Source organism: Chelon labrosus (genome assembly GCF_963514085.1).
Source record: "Chelon labrosus genome assembly, chromosome: 22".
NCBI classification, from domain to species: Eukaryota; Metazoa; Chordata; class Actinopteri; order Mugiliformes; family Mugilidae; genus Chelon; species Chelon labrosus.
The window spans coordinates 20,146,530-20,174,137 of NC_140355.1; the positions used below are offsets into that span (position 1 = coordinate 20,146,530).

Consider the following 27,608-nt stretch of genomic DNA (forward strand, 5'->3'; position numbering starts at 1 on the left):
AGAGAGGGGGTGGGGGAGGGGGTGGGGAAATCTAGCTGCACCTCGAACCTGATAACTAAATTTAACTTTTTATGAAAAGATTATACCAGTCAAACCACAACAGAAGCAACACAAAGGCAACAAACCAACAACGATTTAATAAGAACATGAGTTTATTGACATTTTATCAATAATTCTTAGCTGTATCTAACAGATTCCTACTGTAATAAATGAATTAAAGTGTCCTGAACAATGCTGGCAATGCTTAAAAGTATATTGTTATAATTTCCATCATCCAAATTCTCCAAACAGGAATTAGAGAGTGAACGCTGCCATCTGCTGGACAGGAGGGGAACTGCTTGCACCAAGAAGAAGCTCACACACATTTATCAAACTTTTTATTTGTATTGAAGGTTACAGAGCATCAAGGTCTTTCATTATTATTTTTTTTTTCTCTTATCAAAATAAGCAAATCAAACTTTAAATATGGATTCGGCAGCATTTAGGAGTCTGTCCTGGTGAATAATCAGATCGGAGGTGGAGGAAAATGAACCAATTCGTGGGATCTTGTGACCATGTGCCTTTGACGTGTTACTGATTGGGTGGATCCGTTTAAAATGATTTTTTTTACAGATGTTTGGTCCCAGTAACACATGCATGTCCATTCACACGATTCAAACAAATCAGCAGCTACTTTCTTCTTCTACAGTCACACAGCTACGTACAAAATCATGAAAAAAAAAAAAAAAATAGTCTAATAATTCTTCGTTCTTTCTTTGGTGTAACGTTACCAGGTTTATTTCTTGCGGACAGAGCTTTTAGTTTTAAGACGAGGGAACGCAGGTGTTGATGGTTGGAGATGAGGTGTGTGAGATAAAGAGAGAGACAGAGAGAGAGAGACAGAGAGGGAGGAAGGGGCTCACGAGTCTACGATCGCTTTCTTCGGCTCTCAAAGTTCCTGAAGACGATCGGCCTAATCTTCATCTCTGCGAATTCAATCGAGTGCTCGTGGCCCTTCCAGTGGAACCAATTGATCCCCTGTGGAAAGAAAAGAAAACGATACGAACCAGGATCAGAAAGGTGTGTTTTATACGTACAAGGAATCTGCCTTGGTGTTGTTGCACACAGTATGCCTAAATAAAATAAAAAACATCCATCTTCTGTAACTGCTTGTCCTGGAGCCTATCCCAGCTGTCATCAGGGCGAGAGGTGGGGTACACCCTGGACAGGTCTCCAGTCTATCGCAGGGCTAACACAGAGAGACACACAACCATTCACACTCACACCTACGGCCAATTTAGAATCACCAATGAACCTAACCAGCATGTCTTTGGACAGTGGGAGGAAGCTGGAGTACCTGGAGAGAACCCACGCAGACACAGGGAGAACATGCAAACTCTACACAGAAAGGACCATATTTTCAGCCTGCTACTAAAGTGGTTTTGGTCTCTATAGCTAATTTCTCCATTCATCCATCTCTCGTGCGTTCTCTGATGAGTCACAACTGGAGAGCAGCGATTAGAATTGTGATTAGCATCTGCTCTCGAGTCGAATGGTCCAAATATTCAGCGGCTCAGCTACAGCTGGAAGTAGTTTAAAGTTTAGTGAGTGTGCCACCACTTCATCGTCTTCTTTTGAGCTACCAGCTGCCCTCTGCAGGACAGAAGTATTAACAAGGTCAAATCAGCATATTTATGTAGTCAGCTGATCTCATCCTAAAGGTGCTCTACTGGATTCAGATGCGGTCACTTGACGTCCATTAAACCCACCTCCATTAAACCAGACGTTTTTGTCTTTGTGCACTGGACGTAGCCATTAGAAGAAGGGAATCTGTGTCCTCAAAATTGATTCACTCAGTCACCAAAACCGTGACGTTCAAACCCTGATCGAATGGAATCAATGTGCCCTGGAAGCAACGGCCCGGAGCGTTGAAACGAGGCCGGACCGTTGCTCCACGGATTCACGCCGTTTGATGCCAAACGGGGCAGAAATGGACGTTCACCAGAGCAGGCTACGATTTTCCAGTCTCGGTGACCGTGTCCACTGCTGCCTCAGATTTTCTGTTCTTGGTCGGCAGGAGTGGACCTGATGCTGCTGTCAAGGTTGGACATGTTGTGAGTCTGCAAGTCTGCTCGACACTGTTGTAAGATCTAATTTTATCTAAAAGACTTCTTTCTGCAGGTTTTTATCCACTGATTTCTAATAAATGTGGTCACTGCAACTTTAATTGGTTCTTAACAAAAAAAAAAAGTAAAGATCCAGATATTCAGATGACGTTCTTTCTATTAAAAGCAAGTGAAATAAGCAAGAAGCTTTTTCCACTGCAGACGTTTTGAATTGTAAAAGCACAGGTGAAAGAAATGCCGTCCGTGATCCAGACAGCTGGAGCTGTTCAAAGAGAACTGCAGCCATCATTAATACAACACATGTCCAAATGTCTGCCTTTAAAACAGTCCGCATTCGTTCAAAACATCAAACTAAAGGAATGACCGATGCGTCTTGAAAGTAGAGACAAACTTCTGAACTGAGCTGTAAATGATATAACGGGAGGAAGTGAATGTATGACAGCTGCCGATGTTTCCCCTGGGATGATTTGGGGATTTTATTATGTGTGTACGTACCTTACTGTGACTGGTGTCTCCGTATTTCCCCATCAGGTTGACACGATGACAGTTTTTATACCAAAAGGCTCCTTTGTAGGAGAAGGCGCAGTTGGTCACGGCGATGTCGTTATCGTTGTCGAAGGTGGAGAAGGGTCGGCCCTGGTGGTAGCTCATGGAGTCACCTGGGGAACACAGTGAAGCTCAGACGCTGATCATCGGCTCGGCTGAAACTTATTTAGTTGATGAAGATGTATCAGATGTATAAAGGCAGGAATAGTTCGGCATTTTGAGAATTGTGCTTTTGTTGATTATCTTGCAGAGAATCAGAGCAGAAGATTCATGTCTGCACCATTAAATCTATTCACCAATTTAATCAATTTATCCAACAGGCATCCAACACAACTTTAGGAACACAATAGTCCAGAAAATTGATGTTTGTCTTTCACAGTCGCCCACTGTAAAACAAAAACTAAAGCCAAGGCAACTGGACTCTTATTGTTCTTGGTTCTGAAACAGCGGTAGAGATCCATTAAGAGATGACAGCTGTTAGAATATTCTACTTCGCCCCAGAAGATGTTGGAGTTTATTTACATACAGGGCGCTCACTGTATCTAAAATAAAACTAAAACCAAGGCAACTGGACTAATCTGAGTCCTCTCAAAGACGTTCCATCTAAGTCTTTTGGACAATAATAACTTATTGTTCTTGGTTCTTGGTTCTGAAACAGCGGTAGAGATCCATTAAGAGACGGCAGCTGTTAGAATATTCTACTGCGCCCCAGAAGATGTCGGGGTTTATTTGCGTACAGGGCACTCTGTATCTAAAATTGTATCTAAAATAAAACTAAAACCAAGGCAACTGGACTAATCTGAGTTTTCTCAAAGACGTTTCATCCAAGTCTTTTGGTCAAAATGTCTGGTGGAGAGTTTAGGTTTTTAATAAGACAAAAAAAGGAACATCTGCGGTTGGTGTCCACCTGAAACTCACATGACTGCGCTTTGTTAATGACCAGATACTCTTCCAATTTGCCATATAAGGCTTTGTTTACTCCTCCGTCAAGCCACATGTCTTCTCTGGCTAAAATGTGTTTGTAATTGTGGCGTGAACGTAGTAATTGGGCGTTTTCCCTTTCATTTTTTGTTTTATCGCTTAGTTTTTTTGCATGTAAAAGTTCTGTAAAGCTACAGAGTGCGAAGGGAAGCAAAGAGAGTGGGCCAGCGGACCAATCAGAGCAGGCTAAGCTTCTCGGGAGGGAGGAGCCTTAAAGAGATGGGAGCTAAAATGGAGCGTTTCAGTCAGAAGGTGAACAGAGGTGCTCCAGAAACGTTCAGTATGAGAATAATTTGGTGTTTTTTAAACATTCAACCTACGCTAATCTATTCTAGTAGACCAGCACTACTAAATCAGGCACATATAAATGAGCATGATGTGGGCTCTTTAATTACCCCCTAAAATGTCAAACAGTTTCTTTAAAGTGATACCCACCTGCTGTCCCACTGTACGCTCCTATGTGGACTTTATAGCGCGTTCTCGGCTCTGCGACCATGAACCTGTCGTACTGAGCGTAGGCCGATTCCCCCCTGTCCCTCAAGTCCACTCGCAGCTCATATTCTCCCGAGGACGTGATTTTATGGAGGTTGGAGAGACCTGTAATCCAGGGTTAGCAGGAGTGAGTCTGGGAGGGGGAGCAAAGTAAATAAAGGTGGCGTAAAAGACGAGCAGGAGATCTTACCCAGCCAGAACTCATCGTTCATGTTACCGAACCCAGCTGTGTAGTTCTTCCAGTTCCTGTAGAATTCCAGCTTTCCGTTCTGGCGTCGGAGGAAAACCTGTGGAGCACCGACTTTCATGAGCTTCCCAATAATCCTATTCGGTGTGAATTACTGCGGTTGACGGATTCCGGCAGGTGGAATTTCCTTACCATCCATCCTCCGCCATCTGTGGTCATGTCGCAGTAAACCTGGATGGACTGGTTCTCCTGCCCTCCTATGTAGACGGTGTGCAGCCCAGAGGTCGTCTCTCCGTTCAGTAAAACCTGAGCGCAGTCCTTGGGGCGTCCGTACAGCTGTCCGACTGTGAAGCACACATTAAAAAGACATCATCTCGCAGAACACAGCTGCTCAGTCCTCATCCCTGATGCGCAAAAAATGCATGAGACAGTATCGAGTGAGGAGAGAGGGATTGGGAAAGGAAAAATAAAAGGTTTTTCCACTTGGGGAGAATGAAAAATAAAGCACAGGTGATCTGGAGCTGGAGTATCGGATTAAATGAAAGGAATTTGAAGTAATAGCTTTCTAACGTGCATCTGGACAAAGTCTGTCTAAGACACATGATGGAGAGGAGGTTTGTGTTTTTCAGGCTTACTGGTGGTGAAGGCCGTGGAGACGTAGCGACTCCTCTGGTTTCCAGCGATGGCCTGCAGCCTCACTCTGTACTGCTTGGAGCCCGTCAGCCGAGTCATGCTGTAGGAGGACGCCGTCGGGCTCAGCACCACCTCCTGCATCCGTGCACGAACACATTTAAAAAGAGCACGCCATAAAAAAACATTGCCCATTTCTTGATCATATTCTGGTTCAAAGCTGAGGAGAGGATGTACGCACCCGGATGGTGCCATCGTCGTCAGAGGAGAAGGTGAGTTTGTAGCCGGTGATGGCAGCCTGAGGCGGCCTCCACGTCAGGGTTGCAGCGTCGGTTTGGACATCAGTAGCCGTCAGCTCTCGGGGAGGGTCCACATCTGCATGTACAGCATCGCAATTTAGATTTACCTTGAAGACATGCCGCTTCGGGTCATTCTGAGGGCCCCGTTCACACCTTATATTAACATTTGTCCTGGGGAATCCGATCAACAAGTGACAAGCGTAAAATACAGGTGTGAACGGGGTCATTCTAAGGGCCCCGTTCACACCTTATATTGACATTTGTCCTGGGGAATCCAATCAACAAGTGACGAGCGTAAAATACAGGTGTGAATACACAATGAGTCCTGGGTCACATTAAAGACCTCCTACTCAACAGTGGTGATCTGTGGAAGAGGAGTTTTGCCTCATTCAACACGACACGACATTCAACGTTGTAAATTATTGAAGGAAAAGACATCTGAAGTGATTCACTTAATCATTAGCAATGAGAGCCTTTCATGATGTTTTGTTCCTGTAGCTGTTAACTAACTAAAACATAAATAACTGCCTTAAAATGCTTATTGAAGCTTCCAGTGTTGGAATTGTAATCTGAGTTTTGTGCAGGTATAACTAATGTTGAAGATCAATAAGTAACTTATTGTTCTTGGTTCTTGGTTCTGAAACAGCGGTAGAGATCCATTAAGAGACTGCAGCTGTTAGAATATTCTACTGCGCCCCAGATTTATTTTATTTGCATACGGGGTGGGAAACTGAGATCGGATCTGGATGCCAGGTGTGAACACGCGTACCTAAAGTGGGGCCACTTGTGATCCCATGGATGGATGTTAGTGGAAGGTGTGAACGGGGCTTCAGATCTCCTTTACTGTACCCACCTGTGTCAAATTCAATAACAGCAGAGTTGCTCCTCTGGCCGTCCTTCACAGCATGAATTCCGACTGTGTAGCGGGTCGCTGGAACCAGGGAGTTCATCTCAAACTCCGCTATGTTCCCAGAAACATGTACCTCCGCTGGGGACACTGAGAGGCGAGGATCAGATCATTCAGTCAAGGGAAAATAAAGCAAATGTGTTCCCAACCCAACTCTTTGCAATGTAATTAGATATTTTTATAGATACTGTTTTATAAGCATTTCACTACAGCACAGAAAATAAAAAAGAATCCATCCCCAAGGTGCATTTTCAGCTTTGTGAATGAAACAATGAACAGCTAAAAGTGTGTTTCTGCTTCTAGGAGACGATCAGCTTCACGATACTAACCAGGGAAAAAAGTAAAGCAACACACCTGAGTCTGCGCTGTAGGTAATGACGTAGCCGTCAACGGTGGCTACGGATGGTTGCCACAGCAACAGGGCTGAAGAGTCGGTGATGTTGACTGCGCTCAGGCCCTGCGGTCTGTCCAAAGCTAAGGGACGCAAACAAGGTTGTAAAAATCAGTCACCGCCATCAACCAGAGTGTTTTTTTGTTGTTGTTATTTTTAGAGCAGTGAAACCAGAGGCCAACCTGTGGTCACGGTGTCTGTGCTGGGGTCACTCTCCTCCAGGCCCTTGATGGCGCTGACGGTCACCTGGTACGTCTTTCCAGGAATCATGTTGGGCAGCAAAACCTCGAACACGTCACCGTCCACGGTGACTGCCATCGGGCTTCCTGGAGAAAGGGACGAGAGGGAGAACATAAAGGTTTTATGTGCTGTGAGAGGTGAGAAACTCTGCTCTGAACTAAGTGCTAACATGCTAATATCTAGCAGGTATGTTTACAACTAGTTTAGTGCACGTTTAAAATGTGTGCAACAGAAATTGTCCAGTTAGATTATTTTACAATCCATCTTGAGTTGGGCATGAATGTTTATATTCAATGTGAGGGTAATTAAAGAGCCCACATCATGCTCATTTATATGTGCCTCATTTAGTTCTGGTGGTCTACTAGAGTAGGTTAGCACAGGTTTAATGTTTAAAAAACATTAAATTACTCTCATATTGAATGTTTTTGGATCAACTTTTTTTACCTTCTGACTGAACTGCTTCGTTTTAGCTCCTGTCTCTTTAAGGACCCCTCCCCCTCCTGAAAAGCCCACTCTGCTCTGATTGGTCAGCTGGCCCACTCTGTTTTTTTAACACTGTGACTCCCTTTGCACTTTGTAACTATACAGAATGTTTACATGCAAAAAAAAAAAAGAAATTTGAGCTAAAATCGAAAGTATGAACCTCATGGTAGAAAAGTCAAATATCTGCACTACATTTTATTGAAATTATCCAGTTGTCCGAGATATCTTATTTTCGATAAAAGTAGTGAAACATTACCACATCCGCAAAGCTAAAATCCGTCAAACTAAACCATAATTTAAATATTTATTGGATAAAAACAAGGAATTCAAACCAGCAGCAATCTGCAGCGATGCAACAACCCTAATTCGACGTCTTACCTCCTTCAAATGGTACGTATGTGATGCGGTAGTTATCCACCGGGGAGCGAGGCACGGACCAGTGAACTATGGCCGAGGAGTCAGTCACGTCAGAGAAGTGAAGTCCTCTTGGATTGCTCAGGCCTGACAGAGTGCAAATGGATATCCACAGACAGAAAAAAAAAAAAAAAGCAGAGGGGAAAAAAGTGAATTAAGATGAAGAAAATCTTAAAACGTTCAGCTGAGGGGAATCCAAATCAAACAGATTTTCCATCACACCAAGTTTCCATTAGAGACAGACATGGAGTTTTGCCTAAACCCGAGGAATAAAGATGATTAGTGGGATTCAGTTCTCTGAAAGCTCCACACCCAAAAGAAAAAACTGGTTATTAATCAGTTTGAGGCTTGCAGTGTTTTTCATATACCTGTCTGAGCAACCCCAGTTATCGGCTGAGAGCGTTGGTCCAGACTGACACCGTAAAGCTCAATTTCATACTCTGTGCCACTCATGAGTCCGGTTACGACCATGGTTCGCTCATCGCCGCGGGCGCTGTACTCCTTAGGATGAGCTAATCTTTTGCTGTCTCTTATTTTGATGACAAATCTGTCGAACAGATCGTCGTCGGCCGCCCACGAGAGACGGAAACCCTGAGACGTGATGTCCGAGACAAAGAGGTGGTCCACTTCCGGCTCGGCCTCTGGTTAGACAGGGAGACATTAACGTTGCAGTAGGACATTTGAGAGACGACCAACAGGCATCAGTTTGGAAGGAGTCAGCAATCAGGCAAGGAGGTTTCCGGTGTGGCAGACAGGATTATATTCCAGCCTGAAAGCCATTTCGTCCACCACCTCTGAGCCGGCCATGCTCAGGCATCCGTTAGTGGAAATACAGAGACATACGCTTGGGAGAATTAAAAGATAAGATGCTTTTTGTAGACGTATATTTGTGTCAGTTAACGGATCTGGTTGAGACGAGGTTCCCATGCGTCCTGCCTCGATACATTCAGTGCATTCAAAGGAGAGTAAACCAATGAGATTAGAAGTTAAATCAACAGACACTTCATGCTCTGCTGATTTATCAGTGTTTTCCAACAACAGCGTTAGTTTCATTCAGTGGTTGGTATCCATCGATTTTATCTCCAATTAAGAGAGTGTGAAGGAAAACACATTTTAAAATATGAAAACAAACAAATGTGCTTGCTCATATTTTTTGGAGGTGAAAAGGAAACAGACGGGAGCTGTTGCGTCTCCTGCCGCCGCTGGTGCAGCTGCGTACCGAGGAAACGCTTAAAACAAAGGAAAAGTGAGATCATTCTGGAAAGAAAAAGTAAAGTTGGGTTATAAATCTCAGTTAGAGTTAGGGAAGAGTGCTGAGCTGAAGCCTCACCGTCAAAACGTGGCACTTAACAAAAACGTATTGAGCTAATATAGATGAATGACGCCTGGAGCTGTTGAAAAATTGTATAAATAAAAGATAAATGGTGGCATTTACAGACCTGCCAGGTTGTGAGAGTGAAACTTCAGACTTGGATCATTATGTATAGTGCCACTTAAAGGTTTTTGCACCCTTCAGAATTTCCTACATTTCGATTCAAAACATCAGCAGATCTTCACACAAGTCCGGAAAGTAGAGAAAGAGAATCCATTCAAACTAAATAAACTAAAATATTATACTTGTGCATTTGTTTATTCCAAAAAATTAATCATTTGTTCATATGAAGAGCTACAAAGGTATTGAGCTGTTGTTTTCAGTATCTGCTGATCCGTCGTGTACAGCGGCTTGGAGGAAGCCCATTTCTTCGGTGTCATCTGTCCACCAATAGTCTTCTGGCTTGTCCACATGATGTTGATCAAACTGCAGACTGGCAGAAATGTTCATTTTGGAAAGCAATATCTTTGTCCTTGCTACTCTGCCATGCACACCATGGTTGCTCAGTGTTCTCCTGATGGTGGATTCATGAACATTAGCTGCTTAGAAGTTACCCTGGGTTCCTTTGCGACCTCTCTGACTATTATGTGTCTTGATTACGGAGTGATCTTTACTGGTGGACCGTTCCTGTTGAGGGTAACGGGGTAACAGTCGTCTTAAATCTCCTCCATTTATTCGGAATCCCGAGTCCCTGAAACCCGAGTCTTTTTAACATTGAATGGAAACACTTCTGAGTAGATGGACTCCAATTTAGCCTTGAAATTAACTTGTAATCATAGAGTTGCACTTACTTTTGCAGCTCACAGATATGTAACATGGCTCATTTTATTGGATGAACAAATACAAAGTATAATATTTCTCTTTCATTTGTTTAAATGGATTCTATTTGTCTAACTTGACAACTTCTGTGCACATCCATTATATATTTTAAATAATTTTTATGCAGAAATGTAGATAAAAGAGCGCAAAAAAATTTATGCGGCAAAGTTTGTACACAGCAACCCACAAAATAAGAACTTTTTAGTACGACGAGGGGCCTTGCAGTGCACTGTGAGTTGTACCTGTCACAGCCACTGTAGTCAGAGGCCGAGAGAGAAGCCCTGACTCTGACACCCCGGTCAGCCTGACCTCATAGCCTATGCCGGTGATCAGGCCCCAGATGTCCAGGTGGCTTTGGTTTCCAGGCACCGTGAATTCCTGAGGCTCCAGCAGCCAGCCGGAGTCTGTCACCACTATGTGAAAATGGCTGAAGCCACCACTAGAGGGGGCTAAGTCCTCCTCCTGATGCTGATGCTGATGCTGATGCTGATGCTGATGCTGCTGCTGCTTCACCTCCCACGACACACGGAAGCCGTAGGGGGTTATGTTGGAAATGGTCAAATTTTCCACTTTTGGCAACGGAGCTGGGAGAAGTGTGGGTTTGGTTGGAGGGGGAACGAGATACCATTAGGAGGATAATGTGTGCAATGGTTGCAAAAGCAAAGGTTTTTAAAGGCTAAAACACATTAAGAGCAAATCTGATATGCATCTTAGTGCTTCATAAGGTTTCTAAAGTGTCATTTTGAGTCTTTGAGTCCTCTCTGAGATACAAAAACAAAACGAACATCCAAAAGCTTCTTGTAGAGAAATTATGTAGAACAAATCCATCTAGTGGCCATAAGTCATACTGCAACTCAACACAAATCTGTCCAATCTTTCGCTTTCGGCCCTAAATATTACCTGAGGTATTTTACTGACTAGTCTACTTCAGAAACAAAAACCTGTCAGCTCTGTTTGGGGAGCAAAGAATAATCAGTGCCCGCTATTCTGTCATAAACACAATGCTAACCATCATTTTCACAGTGTTAAATACCATCATGATGGGGGCATATACCATCATTACAGTTGTATATCGGTTATTAGAGTGGTATATACCATTATTACAGGGGTACATACTGTTATTACAGGGCCATATACCATCATTACAGGGGTATATCGGTTATTAGAGTGGTATATACCATTATTACAGGGGTACATACTGTTATTACAGGGCCATATACCATCATTACAGGGGTATATACTGACAGGGGTATATACTCTTCATGACAGGAGCATATACCATCATTACGGAAGCATATACCATCAATACATGGGTATATACCATCATGCTAGGGACATATACCGTTATTACAGGGGTATACACTGTTATTACAGGAGTATACACTGTAATTAAAAGGGTACATACCATCATGATGGGGCATATACCATCATTACAGGGGTATACACCATTATTAAAGGGGTGTATATCATTCTCACAGGGTATATACCATTTTACAGTATATACAGTTATAAGGGGGGTATATACCATTATTACAGGGGTACATACCGGCATTACAGGAGCATACACTATTATTACAGCAACATATACTATCATTACAGGGGTGTATACTGAGTGGGGTATATACTGTCATGATGGGTATATACTGACAGGGGTATATACCATCCTACAGAAGTAAAAAGGGGTATATACCATCATGCTAGGGACATATACCATTATTACAGGGGTATACACTGTTATTACAGGAGTATACACTGTAATTAAAGGGATACCGTCATGATTGGGGCATATACCATCATGACAGGGGTATATACCACGATTACAGGGTATATAACGTTCTTACACAGCCATAAATCATTCTCAGAGAGGTATGTTGCTGGAGAAAGACACTGTATTGTATTTTTTGGACATATACCAGTTTGACGACGAGACTTATGCCCCTGTCGGACTGTCACCACTCAAATACGTTATAAGAGGGGTATACATATACCCCTGTGAGTATAGTATATACCAGTGGTACTACTTCTCTTTTGCATTAATGACTGTCACCACTATGATTTGTTGTAACAAACACTACTTATTATGCATGTCAAATTTTCTCCTAATGTGTTTCAGGCTTTAAACCTATAAATATTGTTTTAAGTTATTCAGCTATATTCTGCTGACAATTGGGGACAAATGCCTCCCAAATGTACTTTAGTCCATTTAAAGCTACGGAAACCATGTTTATTTTTTTATTTTTTTAATCAAATCCTAATTATTTTGCTGATGCTTTAAAAAGACGACCCTGTAAAGAAGTACAGGACAGGGCATGCTAATAAGATAATGTTAAGCAGGTAATTTTGATATTTACCGCAAACCCACAAACGTCAACCTCATGGTGGCGCCACAAGAGAGGGCAGAGAATTAGCAAAAATAGTAGGATTTTAAACGAAACCTCAAAAAAAATAAAGAAATAAACATGATTTCCTACACATTGAAGTTTAAAGTTAAAAGATGTGAGTAAAGTACGCAGTACCTGTGACAGCATGGGCTAACACAGAGGTAGTGTGGCGCCCATGAGAAATACCATACAGTTCAATATCATAGCCTGTGGCATCCATCAGGTTAGAGATGGTAAAGTCACGGACTTCACCGGGCAGTTTGAACTCCAGCGTATCGGATTGCTGCTCAGAATCACTGACCCGGATAACAAAGCCATCAAAATGACCTGACACAGTGCTCCAGGACAAGCTGAGGTTATGTGGGCTCACAGATGAAGCAGATATGGGCCCCAACGTTGGGACGTCCTCTGGATAAAAGAAGAATATTGCTTTTGAGTTATGTCGTGTGTAAAGATGTGGTTGCTACATGCAGATGTCAAGAAATGCATGTAATGCGATACCTGTTGTGGCTACAGCAAATAGGGGCTGAGTATTCTGTCCACCACCACTGCTGGCGTAAAGCTTTATGTCGTAGCTTGTGCTCGCTTTGAGCCCGGCCATTACTGTGGAGCGCATGACTCCAGACAGAGCGCGCCCCATTGCCTGCGAGGGCAAAGCAGACTCTCTGACTTCTACTATAAACTTATCAAATGCCTTCTCTCCTGTCCGCCACGACAGAGAGAATCTGTCTGAGGTAATGTTAGAAACAACTAGCTTGGACAAATCAGGCTCTTCAGCTACAGGGGGAGAGAAAAATATAGTATATGTTCATTCATTCAAAAGAAATAACACAATCCAGCGTATGTGCACAGGCCTAAATCATATTTAAGAATATTTTCAAATAATTTAAGGCTCATATACCTGTTGAAGCAACAATACTGACAGCACTTGTTCGAGATCTCTTGTATGTCCCATAGAGGTAGGCTACGTAATCAGTGCTGGGCCTTAGCCCGGTGACGTCGTGGGAGTTTACATTGTGGGACAAGTTATATTCCTTTGGCTCCATCAGCCAATCTGAGTCAATTATCTCCAGGATAAAACCATCAAACTGTCCGTCAGTGCCGTTCCAGAGGATTGAAAAGCTCTCGGACGTTAAGTTTGAGATATATAGTTTGCCAACCACTGGCTGATTCGCTAAAGAGAGAAACCAGGATTAGATTTGTCATCAAAAGAAGAGAGTGTCTGCACTGCACACATACGTCTAATTGGTCGGTTTCATTAATCGCAGCAATAAATATTCAGTTACAGGACACTCACCACCACCGACAGCAATTCTTGATAGTCTGAGTAGTTCAATAAAAAATTAAACACATGCACATAGCTTCTGGAGAAAATCCTCTGACACCATCTTAACTGCTGAAGTTTGAAACCAATAACACCTATTCTCTTAAAAACAGAGAACACATAATGCCAAAGAGAGAAACTTAACTTGTTCAGACTAGGAATTAACTTGTGTCCCGAGTGATATGATCACAAGTGGCCAGCGTAAAGCACAGGCGTGAACGCACTCAAGACGCATTTAGGACGCATTTGTCATCTTTGTTACACTCGTGACCACATTCCTTTAGTAGTTTGAACACACAATGTGTCCTATGCCACACTGACAGACCACCTACTCATCTGACCAACTCTTGCACAAGCTTTTGTCACATTCTTTCAGATAAAAGACACACAAGTGCTATCCGTTGTCTTTGCAACTGTTAACAAACTAGAATAACAACAATAACAAGAATGAATTAATAAATGAAATCACTGAATGGGAGTGGGCTATATGCATTTCTGTCATAAAATAACATTTTACCTGAGATTTTTCTTTCACTGACACAAAAACCACAGCAGTGACATTACTCTGTGTTTGGACGCTTTGAAGGTTTGAGTGATAATCTCTAAAATAACATCAGAGCAAAAAGAAAGCAGCTATTTGCACAATATTCTACAAGTTATTTGTAAATAGACAGAAGAACTGTGATTGGGTCACACAACAAAAGGCAGCTGTTTGTGGTTCTGAAACAGCGGTAGATAGCAATTAATTATTTAGTGACAACAGCTATTTGCACAATATTCTACAAGTTATTTGTAAATAAAGCGCAGAACAGCGACTGGATCACGCAACAAAATGGCACTGTTCGTGGTTCTGAAACAGCAGTAGATAGTGATTAATTATTTAGTGACAGCAGCTATTTGCCCATAGAGCGCAGAACTGTGACTGGATCACGCAACAAAACGGCACTGTTTGTGGTTCTGAAACAGCAGTAGATAGCGATTAATTCTTTAGTGACAGCAGCTATTTGCACAATATTCTACAAGTTATTTGTAAATAAAGCACAGAACTGTGACTGGATCACGCAACAAAACGGTGCTGTTCGTGGTTGTGAAACAGCAGTAGATAGCGATTAATTCTTCAGTGACAGCAGCTATTTGCCCATAGAGCGCAGAACTGTGACTGGATCACGCAACAAAACGGTGCTGTTCGTAGTTGTGAAACAGCAGTAGATAGTGATTAATTATTTAGTGACAGCAGCTATTTGTCCATAGAGCGCAGAACTGTGACTGGATCACGCAACAAAACGGCACTGTTTGTGGTTCTGAAACAGCAGTAGATAGCAATTAATTATTTAGTGACAACAGCTATTTGCACAATATTCTACAAGTTATTTGTAAATAAAGCGCAGAACAGCGACTGGATCACGCACCAAAATGTCACTGTTCGTGGTTCTGAAACAGCAGTAGATAGTGATTAATTATTTAGTGACAGCAGCTATTTGCCCATAGAGCGCAGAACTGTGACTGGATCACGCAACAGAACGGCACTGTTCATGGTTCTGAAACAGCAGTAGATAGTGATTAATTTATTTAGTGACAGCAGCTATTTGCACAATATTCTACTAGTTATTCGTAAATAGAGCGCAGAACTGTGACTGGATCACGCAACAAAATGGCGCTGTTCGTGGTTGTGAAACAGCAGTAGATAGCGATTAATTCTTTAGTGACAGCAGCTATTTGCCCATAGAGCGCAGAACTGTGATCGGATCACAAGTGGTCGCATGTGGAGACACGTTTTAATGCCAGGTGTGAACACGTTCTTGAAAATGGCCACTTGTGATTGGATCACCCAGGACGCATGTTAATACCTAAAGCCCTGCAAGTTTGAATGAATGAATTGTTGATTAAAAATGTGATTAAGGAGGGAGATTTCATGCACATGGAGCACGATCTGATCATGCAGCTGACCTGTCGATTCTTTAGGACAGGATTCATTCTGCGTGATGTTGGGCCCAATGCAATTCAAAGCAGAGAGTTTTAGTGAAAGATAAACTGATTAACATGCTGTGAGGAGTATTGTCAGTTGCATGCAAACATGCAGCAGACAAGTGATGTAAGACAAGTTGACGTTACTGTTAACCTCAGAAAATGTTAGCGTTTTATCTTAAGATTGGCAAGAAGATTTAATCATTTGCCACGTAGAAGTTCGAAAGGAAATGAGGGTATTTACTTTGACGTACTGTGAAAATAAACTTCACCAAAAGAAATAAAACAACTATCTCACACAAGCTAACGGTAATGACTGTGAGCACTTACACACAAACGGGCGAACGATCGCTCAAGGTTAATCAATTACACACTGAGAGGAGATGGTCACGCTGTCGCTGTGTAACGGGTGGGGGGAGAGTGAAAGTTTTTGCTTTTGCAATCATTGCAGCACGTCATTGATCACGATGCAAGGACGGGAGAGAGGGAGGGGCTTCATGCACTTTTGATAACTGGGATGGAGGGAGCAGTCGAGAGTGAGGAAGAACATCCGAGGGGCGTTTGCTTGCCTCAGTGATGCAGCACACCTGTCCATCACCCTGCCCTCTCTCAGCTAGACAGAAACAGTGGCTGGAGGGTGAAGACTGGTAAATGCCATGTTAAGATGAAGCAGCACAGTACACTGCGGCCAGGACGTCGGACAATAATGCTAAACAGAAATCAGGTTAGGAGGTTTGTATGGTTCTCGTTTCATGCAGGGAGGCGTGGACACTCCACAGACTGAAATGGAAACTTATTAATAGAAAGAAAGAAAGTTCACACAGAAAATGCTGCAACGCTGCGGGTCGCAGGTACCTGTGGTTGCTTCAAGGTACACGGGCTCAAGGAAGGAGCCCTGATACATCCCATACAGGCCCACCATGTAGCTGGTGTTAGGGTTCAGCCCGGAGATGTCCAGGCTCAAAGCGCCTCCGGACAGAGTGAGGTTCTGGCTCTCTGCGAAATTCTCCAAGTTTGTTACCTCAATGACAAAGCTGTCAAAGTCCCCAACCGTGGGGCTCCAGGACGCAGTGAAGCCGTCCCATGTAATGTCAGAGATGGTGAGGTTCAACGCAATCGGCCCCAGCGCCTCTGGTAGATACACAGATCAGAGTGGGGTCAACTGGATGGTTCACTTTATTTTAAGGCACTTTGATCATTATAAGAAGTACAGTATTAGGACCAAGGGAGGAAAAAAACCCCTCAGATCTTAAGATAAAAATTTACCCAAAAAAAATTATGATAAAATTTTAAGGACTTTTGGAAAATTACTTTAGGATACCAAAGTCCTGAAGTAAGAAAATATAAACGATTAAATCTCAATTTAAAAAAAAATAAAAATTATTTTACTTTCAAAATATGATGAATGATGAATTTTGAAATATTTTTTAAAATTATAACTATAACCATATCAATTTATGTATACACTGTATAATACTACTACTACTAATAATAATCATTATTATTATTATTATTATTATTATTATTCTCCTATTATATGAAGAATTAAATCTCAAAATCTCAGATCTTAAAATAAAAATAAAACTATTAAAAAAAATAATGAATTAAAAAAAATACATGAAAATATTTTATGATAAAATTTCAAGGAGAATTTTTAGGAGAATAACATCTTTACTTTAAATAGACAATAATATTATTACTCATTAAATAATACAATCATTTAATAAATTGAAAAAAAAGACTTTTTTTTACAAAATATTCTGACTTTATGTCATTTTCTTAATAAAACAGGACTTAAATCTTCAGAAAATATTTTGACTAAACTCAATTGTTGATAATTGTGACTTTATTGAGTAAAATTAATAGTTAATATGAATTAATCTCAAAATCTCAGATTTTTTTTTTTTTGTTGGCCCTATTACTTGGTTGTAAAGAGTCAGAGCTTAAACAAAAGAGAACGAAGAAGGATTATCTTTTGCAGTGGTGTAAAGAAAAACGTTGTGTGCGGTCGTCCGGAATTATTTACAGCATAGACAATGAACTGATATGATGAAGATGATGATGATGATGATGATGATGATGAAAACAATAAAAAAACACATTTGTTCCATGTACCTGTAGTAGCAATAACTCTGAGAGGCAAAGATGGGTTCCCTTCCACCAGCCCTTGTAATGTAATATTATATTGTGTGGAGGGGGACAGGCCGTCTATTTCAGCCCTCCTCACATTTCCTGGTAGTGTGGTCACATGAGGCTGTGCTTCTGCCGACGGAGCAGTGAGCTCCACCACGAAGCTATCGAACGCCTCGTCGGGCGCCGACCAAGCCAGGCTTACGCCGGTGGCGGTAACATTGACCGTGAGGTCTCCCAGTTGTTCCGCGCCCGAGCTCTCAGTGCTCACATCAGCACTGTCAGGAGAGGAATCTGCTTCGGGGTTTAGATGATGGAGTGGATCTTTAATTCTCAGCGTGAGCACGTCTGGAGAGGTAGGCTTGTCAGCTACAGTGAATAAAAGCAGGTTAAAGAGTGGATTTCTTACTGGCTGGACCCTGTGGAGAAAAAACTGGGTTAAAATAAAAAAACATTCTGCACAGAATCACTTGATTTGACTTTTTATCGTTTCCTCTGTGGCTTCATCGCCGCCGCTAGATCATCAAGCAACAGCAGCTTAAGGCGTTAATGTCACCAGACTCGGTGGCATTAACGCTCTGAAGGATCTGGGTAGTCCACCGGAGTGGAAGTACACAGCTGCCTTCAAACGGACGAGGAAGCCATGCACAGCCACTTTGTTCCTGCAGCTCTGGAGGAGGAGTCACTTTCATGACATGCGAGTGACGGTCGGTGTAATTTCCTCCGACTGCTAGAGAATCGTTTAATGCTGTAGATGGGATTGAAGGCGATGGACGATGCGGATTAGAGGGGCGAGAGGAAAGAGCTCAGGAGGAAATCGGGGAGGCCGGTTCAGAGAAACCCGGTGTACCTTTCTCTGAAGCCTTGGCAGATGAGTCTTTAGTCAACCGTCAAACTGTTTCATGCAAATGGTAAATCTTCCTTTCTGGGAAATCTCATACCTGCATGCAGTTACTGCTCTGCTCTACGATTATCTGACCTCAGCTGACAAAAGTGTCTCTGTTAATTCTTAAATAAAAGCTTATACCTGTGACTGCAACAGCTTCAAGCAGCTCAGACCGCTGGCTACTCGTTATCCCATAAAGTTTTATCTGATATTCTGTCGAAGCCTTCAGGCTACCGATTCTAGAGCCACGGGCATCTCCAGGAAGTCGGACCTCTCTCGCATCCCACAACTGCTGAGCGTCTGCATATTCTACTGCAAAGTGATCATAGACGCCGGGAGCCCTTAGCTCCCAAGAGAGGTCAAATCCGTCGTGGGTGACGCCCGAGACGGTCAACACTCCGAGCTCGTCCCCGGGCTCCGTCCCAGAGAGCTGGGAGTCGGAGGCGTCTAAACTCACAAAGCTAATGATATTGTCCTCGGAGCCTGCGGGGGTCATTAGCTCGCGGTCGTCCGAGTCGTTTAAATAAAACGTGAAAGAGGCTACGGGGACAAAAACAAAAGAGGCACAAATCAAGAATGCATCATTAGTTAGAGACGTAATGGCTTTTTTTTTTTTTTTTTTGGAAGGGGGAGTTTATTCCCGTCCGTCAGATCGATGTCTATCTGAAAACACAAAGGCTTATTGGGACAATAATGGGGTCAGATCACTCTATCAAAAAGCTTTAAAACCCAGAAGAGATTCTGAAGACACACCATTTACCATCCTGTTTCATAATCACCCACCTGTGGATGTGGACAGAGTGACGGGCGTGCTCTCTTTGACTCCCCTCTCGGCGGTCAGGGTCATGGTGTAGCTCATCCCGGGGGTCAGGTCGGGTATGACGTGGCTGGTGGCGTCGGCTGGGATCTCCGTCTCCTGGACGGGGCCGTCTCTGGAGACGTACTGCAGCCTGTACCCGCCGACTTTGGCCTTGGGTTTCTGCCACCTCAGGGTGAGGGTGTTGTCTCTAGAGTCGACCACCTTAAAGTCTGTGGGAGGGTCGAGGTCTGGCGAAAGAGAAGGTGATGCGATAAATCCTTCTGTATTAGTTCATCAGTTTTTGTTTTTTTTGGCAGAGTCTCTCTCACCTGTCGCTGCGTTGGTCGTGGCAGGAAGACTCTCCCTCTCGTTCTTCACGGCAGTCACTCCGATGCCATACTCCGTCCCCGGCTTTAGGCCTAAGATTCACACAGACAGAACAAACACATCCACGCGGTGTGACAACTATTAGTCTGGTCTTAATTAACGTTTGCCTCTTTGACCCTTACCTGTGATAGTGGCTCGCGTGGTGTCTCCCGGTCCTCGAGGGACCACTTCCTCGCCGTGAGTCGCTCCAGAGATGGGCCTGTATTTCAATCGATATCTGTCGACGTCCGACTCAGTGTTGGTCCACTCCAGAGTGATGCTGGTGTCGGTCTGGTCTGCAGTCTGCAGGTCAATGGGGGCGTCCAGAGCTAAAATAAACACACACACATGATCAGGCATAACATTATGACCACCTTCCTAATATTGTGTAGGTCTCCCTTGTGCCTCCAAAACAGTTGGACATGGGCCTTCTGAGGGTGTCCTGTGGTGTCTGGAAACAGAATGTTATTAGTGGGAGGAGGGGCCTCTGTGGATCATCCCACAGATACTTGATCAGTTTGGGATCTAGTGAATTTGGAGGCCAGGTCAACACCTTGTGCTGTTCTTCATGTTTTTTTAGTTGTTCCTAAAGTGTTTTTGTGTGTGTGTCTGTGTCAGGCTGCATCCTGCTGGGGAAGGCTGCTGCCATCAAGGAGTGTCATTGCTATGGGGTGGGGGTGCCTGGTCTGGTCTAGGTGGGTGCTACATGTCTAAGTAACATCCACAGCAATGAATCCAGGTCCAAAAGTTTCCCAGCAGAACATTGTATTGTCACAAGCTGGTCACTTCTCCTGTCAGTGGTCTTAATGTTGTGGCTGATTGGTAAATTTTGGGCATATAATGTTTGGCGTATAGTTTAAGAGGTGAAATGTCTATATTTTCTCTATATAGTTCTGAATTATTAAGTTATAAACACTTGATCAGGAGGAAATTATGCATTCAGATTAAATAAGCAACATGTAAACTGACTGTATTAGAAGTTATTGCTCTATGAATCAATCTATGGCTCGTTTTGGATTCAGTGATAATAAGTAACACATGTAATTAAGACTTATTCTCTCTCTAAAGTGATATTTCATAGTTATAAAACGCCCACCAGTGGTGAAAGTGGTCGTGACAGGATCACTGGTGGCGCCTCCGGTCCTGGAGATGAGCGACACCGTGTACTCGGTGTCGGGCTTCAGGCCGTCGACGCTGTACTGCTTGTCTGGGGGGAAAACGTCCACGGTGTTTTCCTGCGAGGGGTCGGTGGTGGGCATGTAAATCAGGGTGACTCTGTCGGCGGGAGCCACCGGCAGAGACCAGCTGACCAGGGCCGAGGAGGCCGTCACGTCCTTCGCCTCCACCTGCTGCGGGGCGTCGACCTCTGGAGGAAAGTGACCCGGGAAATATGGTCCATTAAAAAGCAAAAGCTAATCTTTATTTATTTCCGCATTTCACATTCAATTCACCAGATTGTCTGATTTTAGTGCAAATTGGCCCTGTCCATAATTACTAAAGTAAAAATCACACCACAAATTAAAGCATGACTTCCTGGCAGCATATTTTGATGTGTTCGAATTTATTAAGTGGTGTATTAATGTGTTCATCACATCGGTAAAGGTGGAGCAGACTTAAATAACGTCAGGTAGTTTGTAAATTGTCCCCCAGGATTTAAAAAAAGATATAAAAGGTAGAATATTAAGGAAAATAGCAGAGACGTCATAACCAGAGATAATAGAGTTTATTTATCTCACGCATAGGGGTGTAATTTCTAAATCATGTGATGTCCCGATGTACTGATCCCATGCGAATAAGGATTAAGAGTAAAAAATTCTCAAATGAATCCAGTAAAAGTTGAGAAAAAATCGAAAAGTGGCTCAGATGAGTTTGTTTTAGAGGTTAAATGCATTAAAGAGTCTCCATAAGATGAAGGAAAAACTCAAATCGATACAGGAAAGGCCATCATGAAACTTTACTACCTGACAAATCTCCTGAGGAAACATGTTTTCTGCATGTTTTCGATCTAAAACGACCTCTGGGTACGAAAGGTTTACACCTCGCTTCTGTGATTCATTCTGCGGGACCTGTGTTGAGTTTAACTACACACTAATGAAACGATACCCAGGGAGAGTCCGTCGATGTAAATGACTTTTCCGTGCATGACAAAAAAGCTGTTTGACCTGGCGTGCTGTGTGGCGATTACGTGCAGAGCTGGAAGCGTTTCAGAACATAATGTATGGAGGGAGCACAGCAGTAACATGTTTTTAGAGAGCAGAGCGAAGATTTAGTGAAAGTAAAAATGGCTGAGATTCAGTTTGAGTTATTACTCCTTATGTAAAGAGTGGGGGATTTCCTGTTGTAACTCTTCCTTTAATTTTGTGGAATTTCCATCTGTGACGTTAAGGTTTTTTTTCTCTTTTTTTTTCTGTCTATGTCCTGAGTGGTTTAAACTCACTGGTGGTGACTCTTTGGGATATTTGGGGTCCTCTTGTGTTGTTCTTGATGATGTTGATGGATACTTCGTACTCCTGTCCCGGGCCGAGCCCCGACTGGACGAACCTGTTCTGAGAGGGCGGGAGGGTGCTCACGACTTTTCCGTTTTCCTCTTTCTGCAAAGACACAACAAAATAGATAAAGTGATGTTGAAATATGCTTTTCATGGGAAAAGTCAGATTGAAGCAGATAAATCAGAATTACTCTAAACAGTCATGTTTATACGCAGCTCGAAGCCTATTTTAGTAAATGGGCTTATTTGCTGTCATGCCAAGTCGTAGAAGAGAAGATTGATACCAGACTCTTCTGATCCCTTCTCTTTAACTCTTCTATTCAACTCTTCTCATTCCTTATCTCCGACTCTTCTCTTTGACCCTTCTCATGTACTCTTCTCATCACCTCTCATCGACTCTTCTCTTCGACCCTTCTCATCACTTCTCATCGATTCTTCTCATCCTTCTCTTTAACTCTTCTCATTGACTCTTCTAGTCAACTCTTCTCATTCCTTATCTCCAACTCTTTTCTTCAACCCTACTCAACTTTTCTCTTCGACTCTTCTCATCCTTCTCTTAGACTCTTCTCTTCAACTCTTCTTATTCCTTCTCTTCAACTCTTTACTTCAACTAGTTGACCCTTCTCTTCCCTTCTCTATGACTCTTGTATTAAACTCTTCTCATTCCTTATCTCCAACTCTTCTCTTCGACCCTTCTCATGTACTCATCTCATCGCTTCTTTTCAACTCTTCTCATCATCTCTTATCGACTCTTCTCTTCCCTTCTCTTCAACTCTTCTCATCCCTTCTCTTCAACTCTTCTCATCTCTTCTCTTTGACTCTTCTCATCCTTCTCTTCAACTCTTCCGATCCCTTCTCTTCAACTCTTCTATTCAACTCTTCTCATTCCTTATCCCCAGTCTCTTCTCTTTGACTCTTCTCATCCTTCTCTTAGACTCTTCTCTTCAACTCTTCTCATCCCTTCTATTCAACTCTTCTCATTCCTTATTCTCGAGTCTTCTCTTTGACCCTTCTCAACTCTTCTCTTCGACCCTTCTCATCCTTCTCTTCGACTCTTCTCATGCCTTCTCTTCAGCTCTTTGCTTCAACTATTTGACCCTTCTCATCCCTTCACTTTAACTCTTCTCATCCCTTCTCTTTAACTCTTCTCATCCCTTCTCTTTAACTCTTCTCATCCCTTCTCTTTAACTCTTCTCATGCCTTCTCTTCAGCTCTTTGCTTCAACTATTTGACCCTTCTCATCCCTTCACTTTAACTCTTCTCATCCCTTCTCTTCGACTCTTCTGTTCAACTCTTCTCATTCCTCATTTCCACCTCTTCTCTTCAACCCTTCTCATATACTCTTCGAATCTGCTCATCCCTTCTCATGTACTCTTTTCATCACCTCTCATTGACTCTTCCCTTCAACTCTTCTCATACCTTCTATTTGACCCTTCTCATCCCTTCCCTTCAACCCCTCTCATCCCTCTCATCCCATCTTCGACAATCTTCAACTACCATGTAAGCAAATAAATGTATTTCTCAAAATGTCAAACTCATTTCTGGTGTGTGAGGTAAATAAATTGATTGTGATGTGACAGTGTCGCTCTATGCCACGAGAAAATACAGTCGAAGGAAGATCAGCTGTAGTTTGGATGAGGTTATTTGTTAGTTTTCGTGGAAAACTGTACCAATCACACTTTTACACACGGATGGAACAACACCATAGGCAATAGACTGATCACACACCTGTGTATGTATGCATGAAACAGAAAGGTAGCAGAAGAAACTTTAAGGTCAGGAAAGGACAATGAAATAATAGCTGTTTTTAAAAAAAAAAAAAACTCTGCTGAGGCTACAAAATATAAAACTTATTCGCTCTCACAGTCACTTTTTTTCTTGGATTCTCAGCGGCAGATTTAGCCACAGCTCTATGACATCCAGACTTGCCTTCGCTGAGTTTTTTTTTCCCCCATGTGTCAAAGCAAATTTAATGGCTGACGCTGAAATAAATCCATGTTTCGCTGAGACTTCCACTAAGCTGGCATAGCTTTTATCACTCCTCACTCCTTCCCTGATGGTTCATAAAATCCAGGGCATGCCTTCAAAGGAGATGGGCACACTGACCGTGTTGCGGAAATAGATCTCCCAGCCATCAAAGGGGATGTCCAGCTGGTCCCACATTACCTCTACTGAGGTTTCTCTGACTGATTTGAATATCAAACCCTCTGGCTGTGGGAGATCTGGAAGGATGGAGGCAAAAAATTATCAGTTTATTAATTTATTAAGATATTCTCAATATGCTACAACCAAAACATGTTGTGTTGTACCTGTTGCCACCCTCGCACTGACAGGGATGCTCTTGTTGTTGCTTAGAACAGCGTAGACTTTTATCACGTACTCGATGCCGGGTTCAAGCTCCTTCACGGTGGCCATGGTTTTGTCTCCCTTCACTGTGAAGTCCCGAAGAAGACCCCCAGGAAAGTTGGGCACGTACGTGACCAGGTACTCGGTGACCAGCATCTCGTTTTTCCAGGACAGGTCCACGGTGTCAGTGGTGACCTTGTCTACAACGAGGTCCTTTGCAGGAGACACTGGAAAAATTAAAAAGAAACAAAAATTGCTGAGGGTGTTTTCTCAGACAGTTTCTCATGCCCCGAGTCGCTGAGCATCCACCCCGGAGAGCTAATGCGAACTCCAGAGCCACATCTGTCTGTGGTGTGAAGAACTGCCAAAAAAGTACAAATCAAGTGCAGACAACGGCCGCACACAAACCAGAAACTTCTTTTATATTCACCAAAATAGGTTCTCTCAGGATGAGTGGTGAATTCTGAGAATGGAAGGAAATTACATCACTCTGGATTTGCTTTTATAGTACATCCAGTTAACACATGGAAACTCTCAGAAGTTGTGAACAGACACATTTTTTTTTTTGTCTGTGTGTGTAATTCTGCTTCTTACCCTCCGAGCAGTCCTCCCCGATGTATCCCTCATCACAGACGCATTGACCGTTCACACAGAGGCCTCTGTCATTGCAGTTGTTGATGCAGCTCAGCTCTGCACAGCTCTCCCCTTCGAATCCACTCTCGCATACGCATCTTCCGTTGATGCAGCGCCCCCTGTTGTTGCAGTTATCCGGGCAGGTGACCACGGAGCAGTCATCTCCTGAGTAGCCTTCCGGACACACGCACCTGCCGTCGAGGCAGTAACCCCGATCCAGGCAGTCGTTGGGACAAGCTTTCTGACTGCAGTCTTCTCCGGTGAACCCTTCGTCACAAACACACTGCCCGTCGATGCACCGCCCGCGGCCCTGGCAGTCATTAGGGCAGCTCAGGTAACTGCAGTCCTCACCTGTGAAGCCTGCGTGGCACACACAGCGTCCGTCGATGCACTCCCCTCGGCCGTAGCAGTTTGACGGACAGGTACGTATGCTGCAGTCCTCGCCGGCGAAGCCTTCCTCGCACACACACTGGCCGTTAACGCAGCGCCCCCTGTGCAGGCAGTCGTTGGGACAGGATAGCTCGGAGCAATCATATCCCTGGAAGCCGACATCACATGCACACTGTCCATTTATGCACTGGCCTCTGTTGTTGCAGTTGTTCGGGCATGCCAACTGGCTGCAGTCTTCACCTTGGTAGCCCGGGTCGCAGGTACACATCCCGTTGAAGCATGTTCCCCTGCCGTTGCAGTCGTTGAGGCAGGTGAGCTGAGAGCAGTCTTCTCCGCTGTAGCCAGCGGTGCAGACACACCGGCCATCGATGCAGAAACCATTGCCGTGGCAGTTGTTGGGACAGGTACGCTCTCCACAGTCCTTCCCCGTGAATCCCTCATCGCAGTAGCAGGTACCGTTGATGCAACGCCCACGGTCGTAGCAGTCTTTGGGGCAGATGAGTTCAGAGCAGTCGTATCCGGTCCAAGGCTCGTCACACACGCACTCACCCTCTTCACACCGGCCACGCCCTTGGCAGTTGTTGGGACATTTGCTTTTTGAGCAGTCCTCACCGAAGAAGCCGTCCGCGCAGATGCAAACGCCGCCCACGCACCGGCCGTGCTCTCCACAGTCCACAGGACACACCCGGAGGGTGCAGTCTTCTCCGGTGAATCCCTTGAAGCACTCACATTTTCCGTCCACGCAGCGGCCCTGGCCCTGGCAGTCACCGGGACACTCGGGCTCAGTGCAGTTGGGGCCCTTCCAGCCAGGCTCGCATACGCACCCACAGGTTTCAGTACTGTACTTTCCATGACCATTGCAGAATGGTTTTGTCCCCACTTCACCTTTAAAAACATTGAAAAAAAAAAAAAAAAAAGTTTTCAACAATGTTTATCTTTCTTGTCCAGGCTGGTGCAAAGATTTTGCAACGTGCCAATGTCCGGAGCTTTAAATGTCAAGATACAGCTCTTTTATTTGTATGAAGTTACAGCCTGCAGATGCACAAGTGTATTCTTCAAGAAAGAACAAATAGTCTAAAGCTTGTTTTAGCAGCTTCTTGACTTCTTACTTTGTCAGTCCAAATTAAGCCCCACTCAAAGTTAATTGACGAGCTGCTGGCCTCTTCTTTTCAGAGCAAATGACACCCCCACATTAAATTCAACAGAACAGATGAATGGAACAGATGTGATTTATAAAAGACACTTACAGGGTTTTTGTTAAAAGTCCCAATGAATGTCTTTTTTTAATGCCGAGTCAGACAAATAAAGGATTATTTTACCGTGTTTGCACTAACATGCACTCACCTGCGGCCTGAGCAGCGCAGCAGGTCCCGTCACTGTTGCACTGATCCCTCAAAGTCGAAACCTCCCCCTCGAGCATCTCCAGCCGGCTCATGAGGTCCTTCAGGGCGGGCAGGTCATCGGCACAAGCGCAGGCCTTGCGGGGAATATTGATGCGGTGGGTGAAGACGATTTGGTTCTCCCCGTTGACCGTGTGTTCGGTGATGCCGGAACCCGAGGAGGCGGGCGCGTCTTTGGGAAGGAGCTGGGTGCTGTCTGGAGCGTCCAGGTCCACCGAGCACAGGGAACTGGCGGGAACGTTGATGTTGTAGACGTGGTTGAAAACCACAGGCTGGTCCGCGCTGCCGATGGTGATGTTATGTTCTTTAGGGGACACCGGAATCTGTCGTCGGTGGCGCAGGATTTTCTTCACAAGCCCAGCATTGGATAAGCTGAGCAAAGTGATTAGGAGGAGGCAGCCCAGAAGGCCTTGTGTACCCATGGTAGATCTAAGACGTGGAATTGGTGAAATAAATATCTGTTTGAACCTCTGACAAACGGTGAAAGTCCTGGAAAGACAAAGACAAACCAAAAATAAGATTCAAAGCACTGACCGAGGTAAATGTTCAAAATCGTCTATAATATCTGTCATGCATGAAACAAGTCTTTTAGAATATTGGTTTCTAATATGGGTTACAAAAATGAGGGAAAGCA

At 43.7% G+C, this 27,608-nt stretch overlaps 1 protein-coding gene across 1 annotated transcript; it reads right to left on the reverse strand.

The window, feature by feature from the left end:
* Positions 1 to 185: 185 nt before the first annotated feature.
* LOC311507436 (tenascin-like) lies at positions 186 to 27,608 on the reverse strand. The gene is made up of 28 exons (XM_084571765.1): positions 26,919 to 27,608; positions 25,146 to 26,459; positions 24,515 to 24,778; positions 24,312 to 24,427; positions 22,155 to 22,308; positions 20,814 to 21,083; positions 19,861 to 20,046; positions 19,681 to 19,770; positions 19,336 to 19,599; positions 18,694 to 19,092; positions 17,652 to 18,035; positions 16,392 to 16,667; positions 13,149 to 13,421; positions 12,749 to 13,024; positions 12,383 to 12,655; positions 10,109 to 10,450; positions 8,044 to 8,316; positions 7,640 to 7,762; positions 6,721 to 6,864; positions 6,502 to 6,621; positions 6,094 to 6,237; positions 5,183 to 5,316; positions 4,947 to 5,079; positions 4,504 to 4,655; positions 4,315 to 4,411; positions 4,068 to 4,229; positions 2,601 to 2,764; positions 186 to 1,017 (listed from the first exon to the last, which is right to left on the reverse strand). Exons 1-28 carry the CDS (start codon positions 27,394 to 27,396, stop codon positions 907 to 909), a joined length of 7,116 nt encoding a protein of 2,371 aa, XP_084427891.1. The 5' UTR covers positions 27,397 to 27,608; the 3' UTR covers positions 186 to 906.

Bases quoted from the DNA above. Each gene is read 5' to 3' on its own strand.
- LOC311507436 (XM_084571765.1), bottom strand. From the start codon at position 27,396: ATGGGTACACAAGGCCTTCTGGGCTGCCTCCTCCTAATCACTTTGCTC. The intron at 19,771-19,860 runs GTAAGGGTCAAA...TGTGAATCTTAG, and splicing joins CACGCGAGCCACTATCACAG to GCCTAAAGCCGGGGACGGAG. The intron at 7,763-8,043 runs GTATATGAAAAA...GCACTCTGTCAG, and splicing joins AACTGGGGTTGCTCAGACAG to GCCTGAGCAATCCAAGAGGA.